Source organism: Ambystoma mexicanum, chromosome 1p, assembly GCF_040938575.1.
Source record: "Ambystoma mexicanum isolate Mex_15411 chromosome 1p, UKY_AmexF1_1, whole genome shotgun sequence".
Taxonomy (NCBI): domain Eukaryota; kingdom Metazoa; phylum Chordata; class Amphibia; order Caudata; family Ambystomatidae; genus Ambystoma; species Ambystoma mexicanum.
In genome coordinates, this window is record NC_090921.1 from 316,076,313 (window position 1) to 316,091,327 (window position 15,015).

Below are 15,015 nucleotides of genomic sequence, written 5' to 3' on the forward strand. Positions count from 1 at the left end.
GGCACAGTCAATCTGACTGGCCCACTTACGGCTGACAATGGCCCTCATTCCGAGTTGGGTGGCAGCCATGGTGCTGTTAGCACCATGGCTGCCACCCAAACCGGGTCCGGTACCGGTCTGGTTGAATGGGGACGTACCGGGTCATTCCGACCCTGGAGGACCCGGTAAGTCCCCATTCAACCAACCATTCCCCATTCCCATTGAGCCCTTATAGGGCTCAATGGGAATGGGGAAGGCGCTAATAACAGGCCCGCGAATAGCAGGCCCGTTATTAGAGCCCTGGTCCCTTAGCGGGACCCGTAAAGGACGTGTGGTCAGACCACACGTCCTTTACGGTTCCCGCTAAGGGACCTCGAAATTGGGCAGTAAGGGATTACTGGCACCGGTCTCCTTACCGGTGCCCGGTATCCCTGACCGCCCAACTCATAATAACCCCCAATGTCTGATAACAATCCCTTGCATTATAATGAGGCAGGCAACGCTGGTGCCCCAGCAATCAGGTTCCATTCTAAATTAAACAACATCTCTAAAGAATGGGAGAAGAATGAAGACCAAAAGTGTTATCATCTGTAGCCTCGTGGGAGAAGGACTTACCATGATGACCTTTAATCGCTACTGATGACTCAAAGCCTCTGGGCTCCTAAAGAGGAAAAATAACAAGGGTCAGCATGGGAGAGAGAGGTAGTGATAAAAAGACATAGGGTAGAAGGGGGAGAGACACAAGGGGAGATGCATTAAGTTAAGAGATATGGAAAGATTCCAGGATAGATGAGGAGACATAGGGAGAGATACGGAGAGAAGAGGAAAATAAGGAGAGATGGAAGATACGCAGAGAGATGGTGACGATGCATGCAGTTTGGTGAGATACAAGCGTGTATGGGAGAGTCAGTGTCATTGACTGAAGAGGTGGTGTAACACAAGAAGCAATGGGGTAATGTATATGGGAGATAGGAAGGAGCAAGCAGAGGCGGCAAAAATGTAGGGAGATGGGGAGACACAAGTAGAGATGATGAGGAATGATGTGGGGAGTAGAGACGGGGAGATGTGAGTGATACATGCAGGGTTGTGGTCAGATGAGGGAGGTGGGAAAGCAAAGAGAGAGATTGGAGAACGAAGAGAGATATGAAAGGGACAGGAAAAGAGTGGGACTCAGAGAGATGGGGAAGCAAAGTGGGAGATGGTGAAAGACATAGATAAATGGGGAAGACGAAGGAAGATGAAGATGTGGTGTGACACAGGTGACATGGAGATGGGAAACAGGGAGGTATCAGGAGACACAATGAAAGATGAGTAAACAGGGGTAGGCGATCATTGGAAGAGGGTGAAATGGTGAGATATGCTGTTATAACGGTGAAAGGGATACATTGGAACATGGGGGATCTAAGGAGGGATACAAGAATGTGTCATAAGAAGAGAGATGGGGAGATTGGAAAATATAGAAAAAACACAAACAGAAATGGGTTAAACTAAAGAAGATGGGGAAAGACAGGACACAGGGGTGTGACATAAAGACCGAATGGAGAGAGAGATTGGGGTGAAAGTCAGTCATGAGATTCAGGATATGTAAACAAAAATTGATTTAAGAGCAATAATAAGTACATTCAATTCTGTGTGCCTCAATGGGGTAGATCACTCAAACTAATAAATTCCGATGGCATCCATACCAACCAACAGAAAATTACATTGGCATCTGCCCTACCTCAAGGACAAATGACCTGGGCAATCGCCAACAGACGGGCATTTGAAAGCAAAGCAGAGGATTCTGATATTTTTCTGTATATAAGAGTGAGTCAGTGTGGTCTTCTTTGGCTAATGGTAAGGGTTTGCTATCCTTTAAGCTGGTTGCTACACTAGCAGTGGTTTGTTTTAAAACATTAGGATAATGCACCTTGAACTAATACTCATGCATTTCTCCCACATGGAGTTTGGGAGAAATGCAAGAGAGGATATGCTTGAGCCAATGGAATCTACGTAGCCATCAGGAATCTTGGAGACTCAGTGGTTAAACATGGAAGGGTTTGGAGAGTCTTTGGTTAGTGAGGTGTGAAGTGACCAACTTCCCTAGATGCATTTTATCTGGGGCCACTCTTTCCCATCCAACATTTGCTTTGTCTAGTATTTTTGATATGTGTGCAAGAGGGGTGGTAGAGTTGAGTGTCATATGTAGAAGGGTAGGAGGGGAGTACTTGCCTGCTCAATAGTGACCATGTTGAAAGGGCTGGGGTTGAGGAGGTGCACATTGGGGGACTTCTCAGGTGACAGACAGAGGTTGACAGAATAACTTGCTGTTCCCTGTGGCTTTGGAAGGTGCCTAATTATTCTGTGGCTCACTGTGGTCCTTTGGTAAGCGTGCTGTGGCCTACTGTGGTCCTTTGTTAAGCGTGCTGTGGCCTACTGTGGTCCTTTGGTAAGCGTGCTGTGGCCTACTGTGGTCCTTTGGTAAGCGTGTTGTGGGGCTCGTGCTGAAGGCCACTGAGGCAATAAGCTAGGAGAGGGAGTTAGCGCTACATTAGGCAAAGGCATGGTCCCAGATTGCACCAAGCATGACTTCATTGCACTGGGATGTGGTTGGTTTCTAGGTATTGTTGTGTTGTAGATATCGCTATATTATACAGACTCCTCGAGCTGCAGAGACAGCCTATCAAGTTACGAGTATGAACTGTTTGAAGGGTTTGGGCACAGAGTCATTTGATGTCAGTCACAGAAGGAGACAGTATGTTGGCACGTTGTTTGGCCAGACTGGCAATGACCATGCCAAAGACTAGCTGCGAGATGATGTCTTGGTGACTATCTTTGGCAAGAACATGTTGTTCAAGCAGAAGCAAAGGTCTTGCTGGAGGAGGGGGCAATGGTTGATTTGGTGCAGGTGGGTTATGATTGTCTGGGACAGTGCTCTTGTGTTCTATAAGGAGTGCCGGGGAGCTGGCAGCTAAGGATAATGTTTGAGCTGCAAATAGGATGTTTCAGTACATATTTTGGGAGAGTGTAAAGGTATTTCTTCCGGGATTAGCACAATATTTGCAGGACACTGCCTTGGAGTAAGAGACAGAGAAGCTTGATGTTCAGGAGACTGGATGAAAACTGGCTGGGATTACAAGTCTGTAAGAGGAGGAGTGGGGCTAACGCAGCACTGCATTGAGATTGATATAGAGTCTAACATAGTCATGGTGGCAGGTGGAGCGTGACATCGATGGAATTAGGTTCTTGATCGTGGACACGAATACGAGATTAGAGTTAGAGAGAAATAGCGTTTTTACAGGTTTGTGGCCTGCCTGGATGGGAGTGTTCCCTCAAAACAGAAAGACGGCGTGGGATGACCAGATGAGTTCTATGGAGTTGAGAGGGGAAGGAAAGGCAGTGTCCTTTAATGTGAGAGTGGAAGGGTCTGTCTGTGAATTGATATGATATGATATGATATGGCATTTATAACGCGCCTATACACAAGTGTTTCAAGGCGCGACGAGGCAAGGGAGTGGTAACAGAGGGAGGACAAAGACAGCGATCTTACTAGGCCAGGTGACATTGAGACCGCGCAAGTGCAGGGAAGGGGGTAAGGGAAAAGAGCGGGGGCAGTGGGCAGTGCAATACATAGGATCAACAGTAAAAAATAAATAAAATAAATAAAAAATAGGTAAAAAGTGTGGCCAGCTTGTGGCAAGTGCAGGAGTTGCCTTTACCAGAATTTAGCCTATGGCCTGTGTATGCAGGTGGCTTAAGAAGGATGTTAGAAATTCCAGTGTGCCAGGAGAAGCGTAGTAGCTTAGTAGGGATTTTAGATAAGAGTAGAATGTTGATGTGTAGAAAAAGGGTTATTCAGTAACGAGGGCGCAGCAGTGGTTGTGGTGATGTGGGTGCCACCTCTTTTTAAGAATGCTTGAGGGCATCCTCTAAATTGAAGAGATGTCTTACATTTGTTCTTCAGACATGAATGTAATCAGAATTTTATGAAGCCTGGATGGGAATGATGTCTTGGTAGAAAATTGAAAGCCTACAATGAAGTAGTGTTTCTCACCTTTTCGAACTATAATTGCATGTGGCAGAGTCCGCCCTTTCAGTATAGTGATGTTTATGCAGTCAGGGTGACTGTTAGCTATGCCCACCCTCTGTGTGTATCAAAAGAAGCCAATGCTTGAAACACTACTGATCAGAAAGGGGAACAGGCCGCGGGTGCACTTACTCTGTACTCATCCCTTCGACGACTCCGCCTGTCCTCAAATTCTTCTAACTGCTCGTCCTTTAGCCTGCCGGGGGTCCTTGGCTCCCATTCAGAGGGTGCAGCATCCGGGCTCTTCTGGGAAGTGTTGTAGGCCTGATACGTTCGTTCTTCCTGAAGACGCGTGTTTGAGGATGCCTCTGGGGTTGAACACAGGATTAAGGGCCGGAAGGGCGTAGAGAACAGAGAGACACCGTGCTTGTCTGGGGAACCTGCAGTGGCAAGGATAGAGCTAGTTCAGATTTACCTTCAATAACCAGCATGTATCAGGGTGCATGCAATTTAGGGTCTCTTTAGGACTACAGATCTCCACTTCTGGAGATGATGCCCCAAAATGCCATCACTCGCCACCCTGGGGACACTAATACAATCAACTTCTGACCCTCGAACCCTCATCATAAACCCTCAGTTTAATGGCACTAGGTCTTTTAGTAGTTACAGGCTTCAGGCTTATATTAACTTTATCCAAGGTTACCACATGATACCATCTCACTGGTAAAAAAAAAATGCTCTAGGTCTGGTTTTTCATTTCTCCACCAATTGCATTCACCAGTTGTAGTTTTAGGTCAATTCACTTGAATACATTGGACTCAAGTAAAACATTAGCAAAGGCACTGTCCAGGAGTGTAATAGGATGTCCGTGAACATGAAGTACTCTGGGAACCTTAACTTCATGATGTATCAAAGAGAGTAGCACCTCTGTACAAAGTGTTAGGCGTCTGCAAGGACGAGTGCAGAAAGCTAAGCATACAGAGAGAAGCTACACAAATGGAAAATATGTTTAAAAACATTTATACTCTAAGCAAACACACATCAAAGCCCAAGGGTTGATACAATGGAAAGTAAATAGATGTAAACACACACAAGTATATTGACCAGAGTTCCAGGGTATTAGGTGTTGTTACCACATTTTTGTAGGTGCTGTGAAGTATCTTGGTTATGATATGATCTGATATGGCATTTATAACGCACCTGTACACAAGTGTTTCTAAGCGCCACAAGACAAGGGGGAAACCATAGGGAGGACAAGACAAACCATCCAACTAGGCCTGTGTCTTTCAGATCGTGCAAGTGTGACAATAGATGTGCTAGCGGAAGGCGAGGGGGAAGTACAAGGAAGTGGAAATCGGTAAGTGCGAGCAGGGCAGCAAGGCTCTGAGTAAGTGCAGCCAGGGCAGCACATCTCTAGGTAGTGCAGAAGTCAGAAGAGCCGTAGGGATTACAGTTACAGCTCCTACGTGCACAGTAGACCAGGAGGCAGTGCAAGAAAGACTGGTCGCAGAGTAGCCTGCTACCCTGTGAGACTCTGAGGGAACCATGCAACCAGTCGGCGCAGCAGACAGGTAAGGTAACAAGGGAGCAAGAGAGAGAAGTCCGGGGAGGAAAAGGAGGGTCTTGAGCTGCTTCTGGAACTTCAGGTGGTCCGGCTCAACTCCGAGAGGGGCATGTAGGCCATTCTAAAGGGAGGCACCTGTGGAGGAGACAGATCTACCCCTACTCTCTGCCTGGAGAAGCATCTGACCTTCGGAGGTAGGAGGTAGCTGAGCTAAGGGCTCTAGAAGGAAGGTATTGTGGAAGAGGACACTTTGAAACACAATTTACTTGATGTATAAGCGCTTTAGAAATGCACAATACATAGAGATTTGGATGTAGTGTGGGCCCCGGCCCCAGAAAGCCTTGTGGATGATGCAGAGGGTCTTGATCTTGAGCCTTGCGCAGCCACCGGGAACCAGTGGAGAGATTTCATGGCTGGAGAGATACGGGCCATGGGCTTGAGGCCAAGGATAAGTCTTGCAGTCCTGTTCTGGATTAGTTGCAGGGGGCAAAGCATAGAGGTAGGCAGATTGAGAAAGAGGCTGTTGCAGTAGTCCAGCCTGGATAGAACCAGGGCTCGCTAGACAGTGAGCTTTTGGGGAAAGGGGAGGAAAGGTGGAATAGCGCCAAGGAGGTACAGCTGGAAGTGGGCCTTTTTGGCAAGGTCCCTGATGTGAGGAGAGAAGGAGAGGGTGGAGTCGAAGATGACACCAAGGTGCATTGCCTCACAGGAAGGTGAGGGTAGAAGGCCCAAAGCGGGCAGCCAGAGTGAGAGAGGGAAAGTGGGAGCAGGGGTCCCAGTGCAATGGATCTCCATCTTACTGACATTAAGGCAAACGTCATTGGAGGCGCCTCAAACCTGAATCGTGGATAGACATTCAGGAATGAGTGGGGGGAGAGAGGAGGCTGAGGGAAGCCTGAAAGAGAGCTGAGTCTCATCTGCATAACGCTGAAAGTTAGAAGAGAAGGTGGATATCAGGTGGGCCAAAGGGGCCTGGTAGACATTGAAGAGCCAGGGTGAGAGGATAGAGCTCTGGGGGGCACCTGTAACGCTCACCTGATTCCCACGGAGGCGCAGGTCTGGCTTCGAGTGCTGATGCTTCTTCAATGGTGAAGCGCAGGACTCTGAAGATGGACAGGAAGGGCCCTCTACTCTGGCTTCTCCGGCTCGCAGGAATATTCCCCTGTGCGTGAAAAGGGAGTATTACCTACTGACTGAGTTATGCTCAAGCCTCCCACTCTCTTCCAACCCTCCACGATACCCTTCCACGATTCCCCGTGAAGTCTCACCTTAGGGTCAGGAAGGATGAGCTCTCCATCCTGCTTCTGATGCAGGGGTGCGTTGAAACCCAGTTACTTCACTGGATTGAGGATTGATGGGAGTTCAGGTAAGCTTGACTATTCAGGTAAGGCTCTGTAAAAGTTCTGTTGCAAGTTCAAAAGTCCAAGCTAAATAATAATGTTCATTGTCTTTTTGCAGCAAGCGCTAATGCTTATGTCTTTTTTCCCCTTAGGGGCCGGGGTTCGGAATGCCGGAGATATGGCGCCGACCCAAAGTGAAACGTGCAGTTCCAGTTCCAGTAAATGGCAGGTTAGTTCTGGATGAGCGCTCGGGAACTGTCTTTGCATACGCTCATTGAATGTCTTTGTCTTTTTTCCCCATAGGGGCCGGGGTCCGGAAAATGCCTGGAAGTGGCAAGACCCGAAATGAAATGGGAATGACCCAACAGGTAAGTCTTATTCCCTTCCTTCTCTCACCTCTTATTCTTGTCTTTTTCTCTAGGCTCTGGGAAGTGGCTGTGTATCCGGATGATCGCTGCTGAAGATGGAGGAACCCAGGAAAGGTGAGTGAAAGGCAGCGCTGCAGCGATCGTAACGAAATGCTTTTAAAAATAATGTCTTCCCTTTCAAGATCGTCGGTGATGTCTCCGTGGTGCAGATTTAGCTGGTAAGGTCTCTTGTCTCCCTTTGCAGGTGACCCAGGATGCTGACAGGCGTGGCTGAAGTCCAGATGCAGGAGCTGACACGGTGAGCGTCCAGCTGCGAGGAGCAGAACAACGCGAAGCGTGAGTTGCTGATCGGGTGTGGTTTAAATAGCTTTGGTGAAGTCCCAAGTGTGTATCCTTCCTCCGATCAGGTATGTATCCTTCCCCGACCACACCCGGGTGGAAAGTAGTCCCACAGGTAAAGTAGTTCCATTCAGGCCTCAAGAGGGCCTGGATGTGGCAGCATGGTCTGCATCAGGTAAGCGCACATTAAAACACTTGAACACATGTCTAGCTTTATGAGCCTGGCGCCTAGGGCACCAGGACAGAGGTCCAACATGAGCCTGGCGCCTAAGGCGCCAGGACTGCGTCCAAAGGGCCCCAGCTTGGGCCCGCTGGCACTCCCCTGGGGGAAATGATGCCTGCCTCTCGGGTTGCTGGGTCGGACCTGGCTCCTTGGAGGTAGGCATCATGACAGCACCACAGGTGGCGAGAGTGGTGGTGGAGAGAAAGGACCCAGGTTGGACCTGGGAGGGACGGTCCAGGAAGAAGAAGGTAAGTCACGCTAGGGCCTGATCCATGGTTCCCAGGTTCACACAGGGTCTGTTGATCAGGGTGATTTAATTGACTGTGTCGAAAGCAGAGGAAAGGTCCAGGAGGATGAGGACAGAGGGAGAGTCGGATTCAAGGTTAGAAAGCAGATCTTCACAGCTGTTCAGGAGAGCAGTTTCCGTACCTCTGACTGCTCTGAAGCCAGACTGAAGGTCATGGAGGCAGCCAACATATTCAGTGTGGAGGGTAAGATGGGAGATGGCCAGCTTTTCCAGGAGTTTCTCCAGCAAAGGAGTGATAGAGATCTACAATAGTTTGCCGAACATGTATGATCAGCAGAATGCTTTTTTAGGAGTGGGTGCACGAGGGAGTGCTTGAGGGGAAGGATCCTGTGTCAAAAGAGTAATTGCAGAAATCGGCCAAGGCTGGAGCGAGGGTGGCACTGTCGTCCTTGACAGTTCTGGCGGAGCAAGGGAGCACCTGTTTGGATGACACTTTCATAGAACGGACTTGTCTAGAGACATTGTCAGGTGTAGTCGGAGCAGAGGAGGGGAAAGGAAGAGGAGAGGGAGAGGCAACCAATGGGGGCCTAGGAGAGGGAGAGGGAGAGGGAGAGGAAGAAGAAAGCAAGGACAGATGTCCTGAGTTTTAGTGGTGAAATGAGAGGTGAGAGCCGTGCAGAGGGCCTGGGAGGGAACAGGAGAGATGGAGACTGCAATAGGATTGGCAAGCTCCTTTCAGATTTTAAAGAGTTTTGCCATGTTGTTAGAATCCGCGGAGAGGCAGGCTTGGATAGGGACCCTGTTTTTGGAGAGGACAGAGAGTCTGTACTGCCTTTACAGCAGGCCAGTTTGTCAGAGGATGCACCCCAAGCCCTCCACTTCCTTTCAGCCACACTGAACTTGTGTTTCACGGTGGCAAGGTCGGAGTCATACCAAGAGTTGCAATTGGAGGTAGGCTTCATGCGGTTTCTCATGATGTGGGCAAGGATGACCAGAGTGTTGGACATAGAGAGATGCAGGTTAGATAGGGCTGTGTCAAAGTGCAAGTCAGCTGCAGGAGGGAGAGGAGCAGAGAAAGTAGAGGCAAAGGCATCCACTGACACTCGCTTCATGGGGCGAATGACCTAGAAGAAAGGTGGCATTGCTGGGGTAGGCTTTGCTTGAGGGTCAAGCAGTTTCAGATGAGAGGAGAGCAGAAAATGGTCAGTCCAAGAGAGAGGGGTGGTGAGAGGATTAGAGATGGGGATGTCTGAGGAGATGAGAACATCCAAGGTGTGTCCAGCAGAGTGTGGGTAGAATGGAAAGGGATAGAGAGTTGCATAGGTTGCGGAAGTGCCCAGAGGAGGGATTAGAAGCATTCAGGTGGATGTTCAGGTATCCGAGAAGGAGAGGTTGAGGAGGAAGGAGGCGGCAGGAGGGCCACAGAGGTGTTAGAAGGAGTGGAAGGAGAAGGGAGGAAATTGATGAGATGCGGGAGATGTCTATCAAGAAGAAGGAGATTGGGCTAAGAGCCCTGGACCATGACAGTACCATTTAGAAAGACATTGATAATGGCCTTGAAGGCATGGAAGGGGGTCACAAGGACCTCCCACTGAGTGCAACCATTCATTGAAGAGGAGGAGAAAGGAGAGGGAACAGAGACCATATGAGGGGTCCATAGGTCTGAAGAGGGAACGACAAAGAGGATGTTGGTGAGAGTCTGTCTGGAGGAAGTGCTGATGTCGGTATTGGCGATAGGGAAGGTTTAGTTTGAGACCAGGATATCCCTCTTGAATGTTTTCCATCCAGATTGTTTTCCATCCAGATTTAGTGAGTGTGATAGGATAGGAGATAAAGTAGCAGTTTGAGGAGATGGGAGAGATTGAGAGCACCTTAGAGGGCGTGAGGAAGCAAGAAGGGAGAGTGAGGGAGGAAAGAAGCACAGCCCACAACCGAGCAACACAGGAGGCACTAGAGGGGGAGGGTTCACACAGAAGGAGGCACACAGGAGACAACAAGCAGGCAGCAATGTGGATGGAAGACAGTGGGGGAACAGCTCCCTACAAAACACATTGTTTCGACTTTCCCAAAAAAGCAGTGAAAAAGGCCCAGTTTTGACACAAACAGTAATGCAAAAGGAAAACTGACTTTCCTAGAGAGATGCGAGAGATGGCCAGGCAATACAGTGCACAGATATGCTTATGAGTGGAGTGAAAAAGAGAGTTATTAGAGGGGCGGGTCAGTTTAGTGGGGTACAGTGATTGCTGCCCCCCACTGCCTCACAGCCTTTACTTTAGCAGCCGCAGCAAGTTGACAGCTGCACGCTTCTTGCTTCCCTGGCTGACACTGGCAGACACAGCCGGGAGCGGCCTTGGGAGCTGCCCTTTGCCATTGGGGCCCTTCACCACAGGGCATGCACGTGCAGTGGGGCTGCCCTGGGTGGAGGTCCAAAGTAGGTCACAAGACCCACTAGGGGGAAGGGGGCGGGACAATGGACAATGGGCGGGTGCAACAAACCAGGAAGCGGACCACAGGCACAACATAGAGAGCAAGTGGCGCTCAGACAAAGCAAAAAATAAACGCATGAATTACAAACAACTCAAGTGGATGGGCAGTGGAAGATAGGGATGCCTTACCTCAGCGGCTGTGACCCAAATGGTATCATTAGGAAAAGAACTGAAAAATGTAGAGCAATGGTGTGAATTCTGCACAAAGTCCAAATTGGCTGTACATCACAATCAGATGCTGCAGATAAGGGAATGGAGGCTGCTTTGACTATAACTGGAGCTAACCCAGTTATTTCTCCAGCGATAAATCCAACCATCTCATTCTGAGACTATTTTTGTGTGGATTAGCCCCCTTCTACTCCGCTTAACTCATAATGTGCATGATTTCTAGGATGATAAGCAGCAGAGTGACTTATCTCTCATGGCCTTAGTGTGGCTTCCTTGGAGGAGCAATGAAATCTTGGATACACGGGAAGACAGGTGGCAGCAAATTAAATAGCTCTTCAGAGATATATGGAATATTCCAGATGTTAACTACCTTATATTTATATTGAGTTTTGTGAAGTAGTGGTGTGAGCTAAGGTTCATTTTGTAGTAAGGGAGACCAAACCGTCTGCTGCGTTTAATTCTGCCGAGAGACAATTTTTTTATTTGTATAAGGTTCAAACTCAATTTTTGCACATTTATAGAGAAACTTAATTGATGAAGAAGAGAAATGATTTCCTTTGCTCGATGTAGTTCGAGGCATGGCCACATTTTTCGGCCAAATTTGTCCATGATTTTAGTGGCCAAAGAAGTTTTTGGAATATATTCCTGCGTTCCTTTTGTGCAGAGAGTCCTCCTCAATGCCCCCATTTTCTAAAAGTCCCTTACCTCTCCGGTTACGAGCATCTGATGATATGGTTTGCTGCAGCTGCTCCTTGGTGGCAGTGTGTCTTTAAATGCTACACAACACCTTTGTTTACTATGTCTAACATCAACTCGCCTGTCGGGATCACCTCCAGTGCATATATTCAGTTCTTTATGCAGCCTCCTACTGGTACTGGAGTAGCATGGGAGGAAAACCAGTAATGGTAGTCACTGCTTAACTGCTACTCTAACGTTAGTGGGGGTACTACATCAATAACCATGTTTTTTGCAATATACCCATACTCTGGCGTGATTGGTAGTATAGTATGTCTTTTGTTCCTGTAACCATGTACTGTGCATGGACTGACAACTTTGCAAGTTTGCAGCATACATCTTCGAAAATATCTTCTAGATGTGATTGAAACTTGATGAAAGGACCCACTCCCTGAGAAATGACTTAGCGCCTTGAGGGTGCCTAAATCCTTTTTGTGGGTGGGTTATCCTGCCTTACATGGGATCTATACTTTTCCCTAATTCCCTTTCTTCCCTTTCTTGCATAAATAGGTGCAAATTGGCTGGAATCTGCATACAAGCCTTCAACTATGCTGTATACACCTTCTTTGTCATGTTCTTCAAAATCTGCTTCTATGTCCTCCACACAATGCTCTTCTCCATGTTCCACTTTTTCGGGTGTCTACCGTCCCTCGCAGCAGTGCGCGAGAATTTATCAGCTGTAGTACACTCCTCTGAGTTTGAGGTTCAGAGGTTTGCCTTAAGTGTGTCGAAAAAACATGCTTTGAAAAGTTCAACCTCCCTGGCAGATTGCCTTTGTCCTGTTTTAGGAATGGGGGCTTTCCTCTCTGAAGTACAACTTCCTGAGCCTCTTCCTGAACCACTGAGAGCGTTCTCTCAGTGGTTGGTTTTATGAAGCTTACTGATTTTGTATTCCTTTTTTGCATCTGACCCTTTAGGTCTCTGTTTGGGAGTCGATGTCTTGTTTGAGACCCTAGTTTCACCCACCATCCTTTACAGCACCTTGTCTTGAAATTGATTTTTGGTGCCACACGCTTTGGCACCATGTTTGGAACCCTGTTTTTCTGTGCCATGTTTTTTTTTGTTCCTTGTTTCAAACCTTGTTTTTGGAGCCATTTCTGTGGGTGTTAGGTTTGGGGATATCTTTAGGTGTGGTGTCCTTCTGTTGTGTTGTCTTCTCTGCCTCCAATTCTTTCGACGCCATGTGCATGTGTCCCATTGCTGGTTTTGTCAGCACTCTTAACTGGTAGAAAATGAAAAGTCATTTTTACCTTTAGTGCTTGATTTTAGGACCATCACTTTTTCAGCCATCATTCATAGCCGCTTCAGCCACTCAAATGCCAAGGGGAACATCCAGAGTAACTTTGCAGTGAGCTCAAAGAAGATATGCCTGGCTGAGTATTAACCTCCACGTTCCTTTTGTGAAAGTCAAAGTGTGCTTCATTTCCTCAGAGTCCGACTGACTCTTCACCACTGATTCCACCTTGATAACACCCTAGAGCTACCTGTTGTGATCAGGTAAAAATGGGATTAGAATGTGGGGGGGCTACGGGCTTCCATAGCAACGGTTGGATGTCAGAGAAGCAGTTGCACTACTTAGGGAGAAGGTGGAGTGGTGTCCGTAGGGTCATTGGAAAGACATACTTTACAAATAAAAGAAGATAAAGACACCCACCTGCGTAGACTGCATACTACATTGGCAAGGAGTGGCTGGAGGAACAACACGTGTGCAGGACCAAAAGAAGAAAGGCATCTCTGTTGTGCCCGGATTGTAAACGAGTCGGCTAGTTACCCGTGGTCCAAAGACTGTGAATCTGAACTCTAGAGGAGCAAGTAGACGCATTCTCCCTAGTCAACGCCCACCCTATTGGAATGACAGATAAGGAGCCACAATTGGGAACCCATGCACAAGTTTATGTAATATGTCCATACCACGTCGACTATATGAAAGACGATATGCACTCAGGCAGCCATTCAGAAGATACCCTCACGTTGAAACAGTGGAGGAAAGCAACCAAGAAGGGTGTCCCTTGCTGAGTTGCCGGAATGCAGCCATGAATAAAATAGTGTGCGACTTGGATGTACGTTAAACAAAGTCTAATAACAGCAAAAGAATGTTGCAAAGAAGATATATGAAGCTATGTTGATACGATATGAAAATACTTAAGAAAAACAATGTCATTGGAAAACATGTACTCCATGACGCAGAAAGAATAAATAGAAACTTGCTTAAGAGAGGTATATATTTAATGTTTAGGACTACCATCAGAACAAGATGGACGACGGCTCATGCCAGTCAACCCAGCTGCCTCAAAATACGAGCCCAATGTATTAACGTGGAAAGACGATGACGAAGCTGTTTTCCTTGCCAAATAGGAGACATTATTGGCTTTGAACAAAAGATGCTATTTCGAGAGATGAAGGAAAAGCACGAAGGGAGTTTATGAGCAGATCATGCGCAAGGACATATTTCCCAAAGATTAAGAGGAACAAGAACATTTACTAATTAAATCAAATGATGTTAAAAGCACCATCGATATGGACAATTTCATGGTCTTGGAACATGTGACAAAGAGCTCACAAACAAGGGCTATTTATTAGGCCAGGAGCTAAGAAAGCAGTGTACCTACACCTGCTCGAATGTCCCGAGACAGTGCAGACTGGAATTCAAACCGAAGGCACAAGCATGAGTCCTGCCGATGAGAGAGGGTGGCCTAATTGGGAAACAAAGGGAGACGTATCTCCAACCATCTGGGTTTCGTTTGTATGTACGTGCTTCTAACAAGCCAAATGTTCAAGGTTGGAGTTGTGTTTCGAACCAGTTACAATAGCCTGCCATGCACTTTTACATACAGTGTTGCAAAGTGTTAGGCCGCTGCCACATTTTCTGCTATGACGAATACCCTATACCATGTGGTTAGAAGTAGCTCTGAGTGTGTCTCACAGAAAAAAGACCACCAATGAGAGACCAACATGCAGATGTTCTATAATTAGATATTATCCCTTAATCCAATCCCACCCCTTGATAGGTTTTTGAAGTTTGCCATTTTGGATGACATCATAGATTATGCATCTGGCATTAGATAAACTACAAATAAATTAAAAGATTGTGATCTTGCATGAGTCAAATTGATGAGTGTTTATTTGTCCTGCTTTACTTCTTCAGGTTAAAGCACTATTTTACCATCTCCTTTGAGTCTGTCCGGTTATTGGGTCTGAAGTATTTTACTGGTAATTCCATCTAGCACAACAGATACTTCAAGGTGCTAGCGCTCAGAACTGAATATCCCCAAGGAAAAGGGGGATGGGCTGAGGGTCTCGAGCGTGAGCAACATTCAAGTACCCAAGTAAGCACAAGTTGGAGTGACATTCATGTTGCCAAGTTAGTGCAAGCGTTTAGTACCCATTGGAGACCGAGACATAGAATTGAGGGGAATGGACATCTGAGTGTGCTGAAACGTATACCAGAAACAGCACGGCATGATAACAAGGAGGTTGGAGGAAAGGACCCTATGATGAACAGTGACATGCTGCTATTTTGTTTCAGTTACAATTGATATTTCCTCCCTTCTTCCTCGTAT

The 15,015-nt window shown here is 47.3% G+C and overlaps 1 protein-coding gene across 1 annotated transcript in view; it reads right to left on the reverse strand.

Annotated features, from left to right (window-relative positions):
- Positions 1-15,015, reverse strand: part of MISP (mitotic spindle positioning) — a 234,099-nt gene that overhangs the window by 37,798 nt on the left and 181,286 nt on the right. The window contains exons 5-6 of the mRNA XM_069647767.1: positions 4,178-4,425; positions 595-640 (exon numbers count right to left, since the gene is read on the reverse strand). Coding sequence (XP_069503868.1) covers positions 595-640; positions 4,178-4,425 — 294 coding nt within the window. The remainder of the gene's footprint in view (positions 1-594; positions 641-4,177; positions 4,426-15,015) is intronic.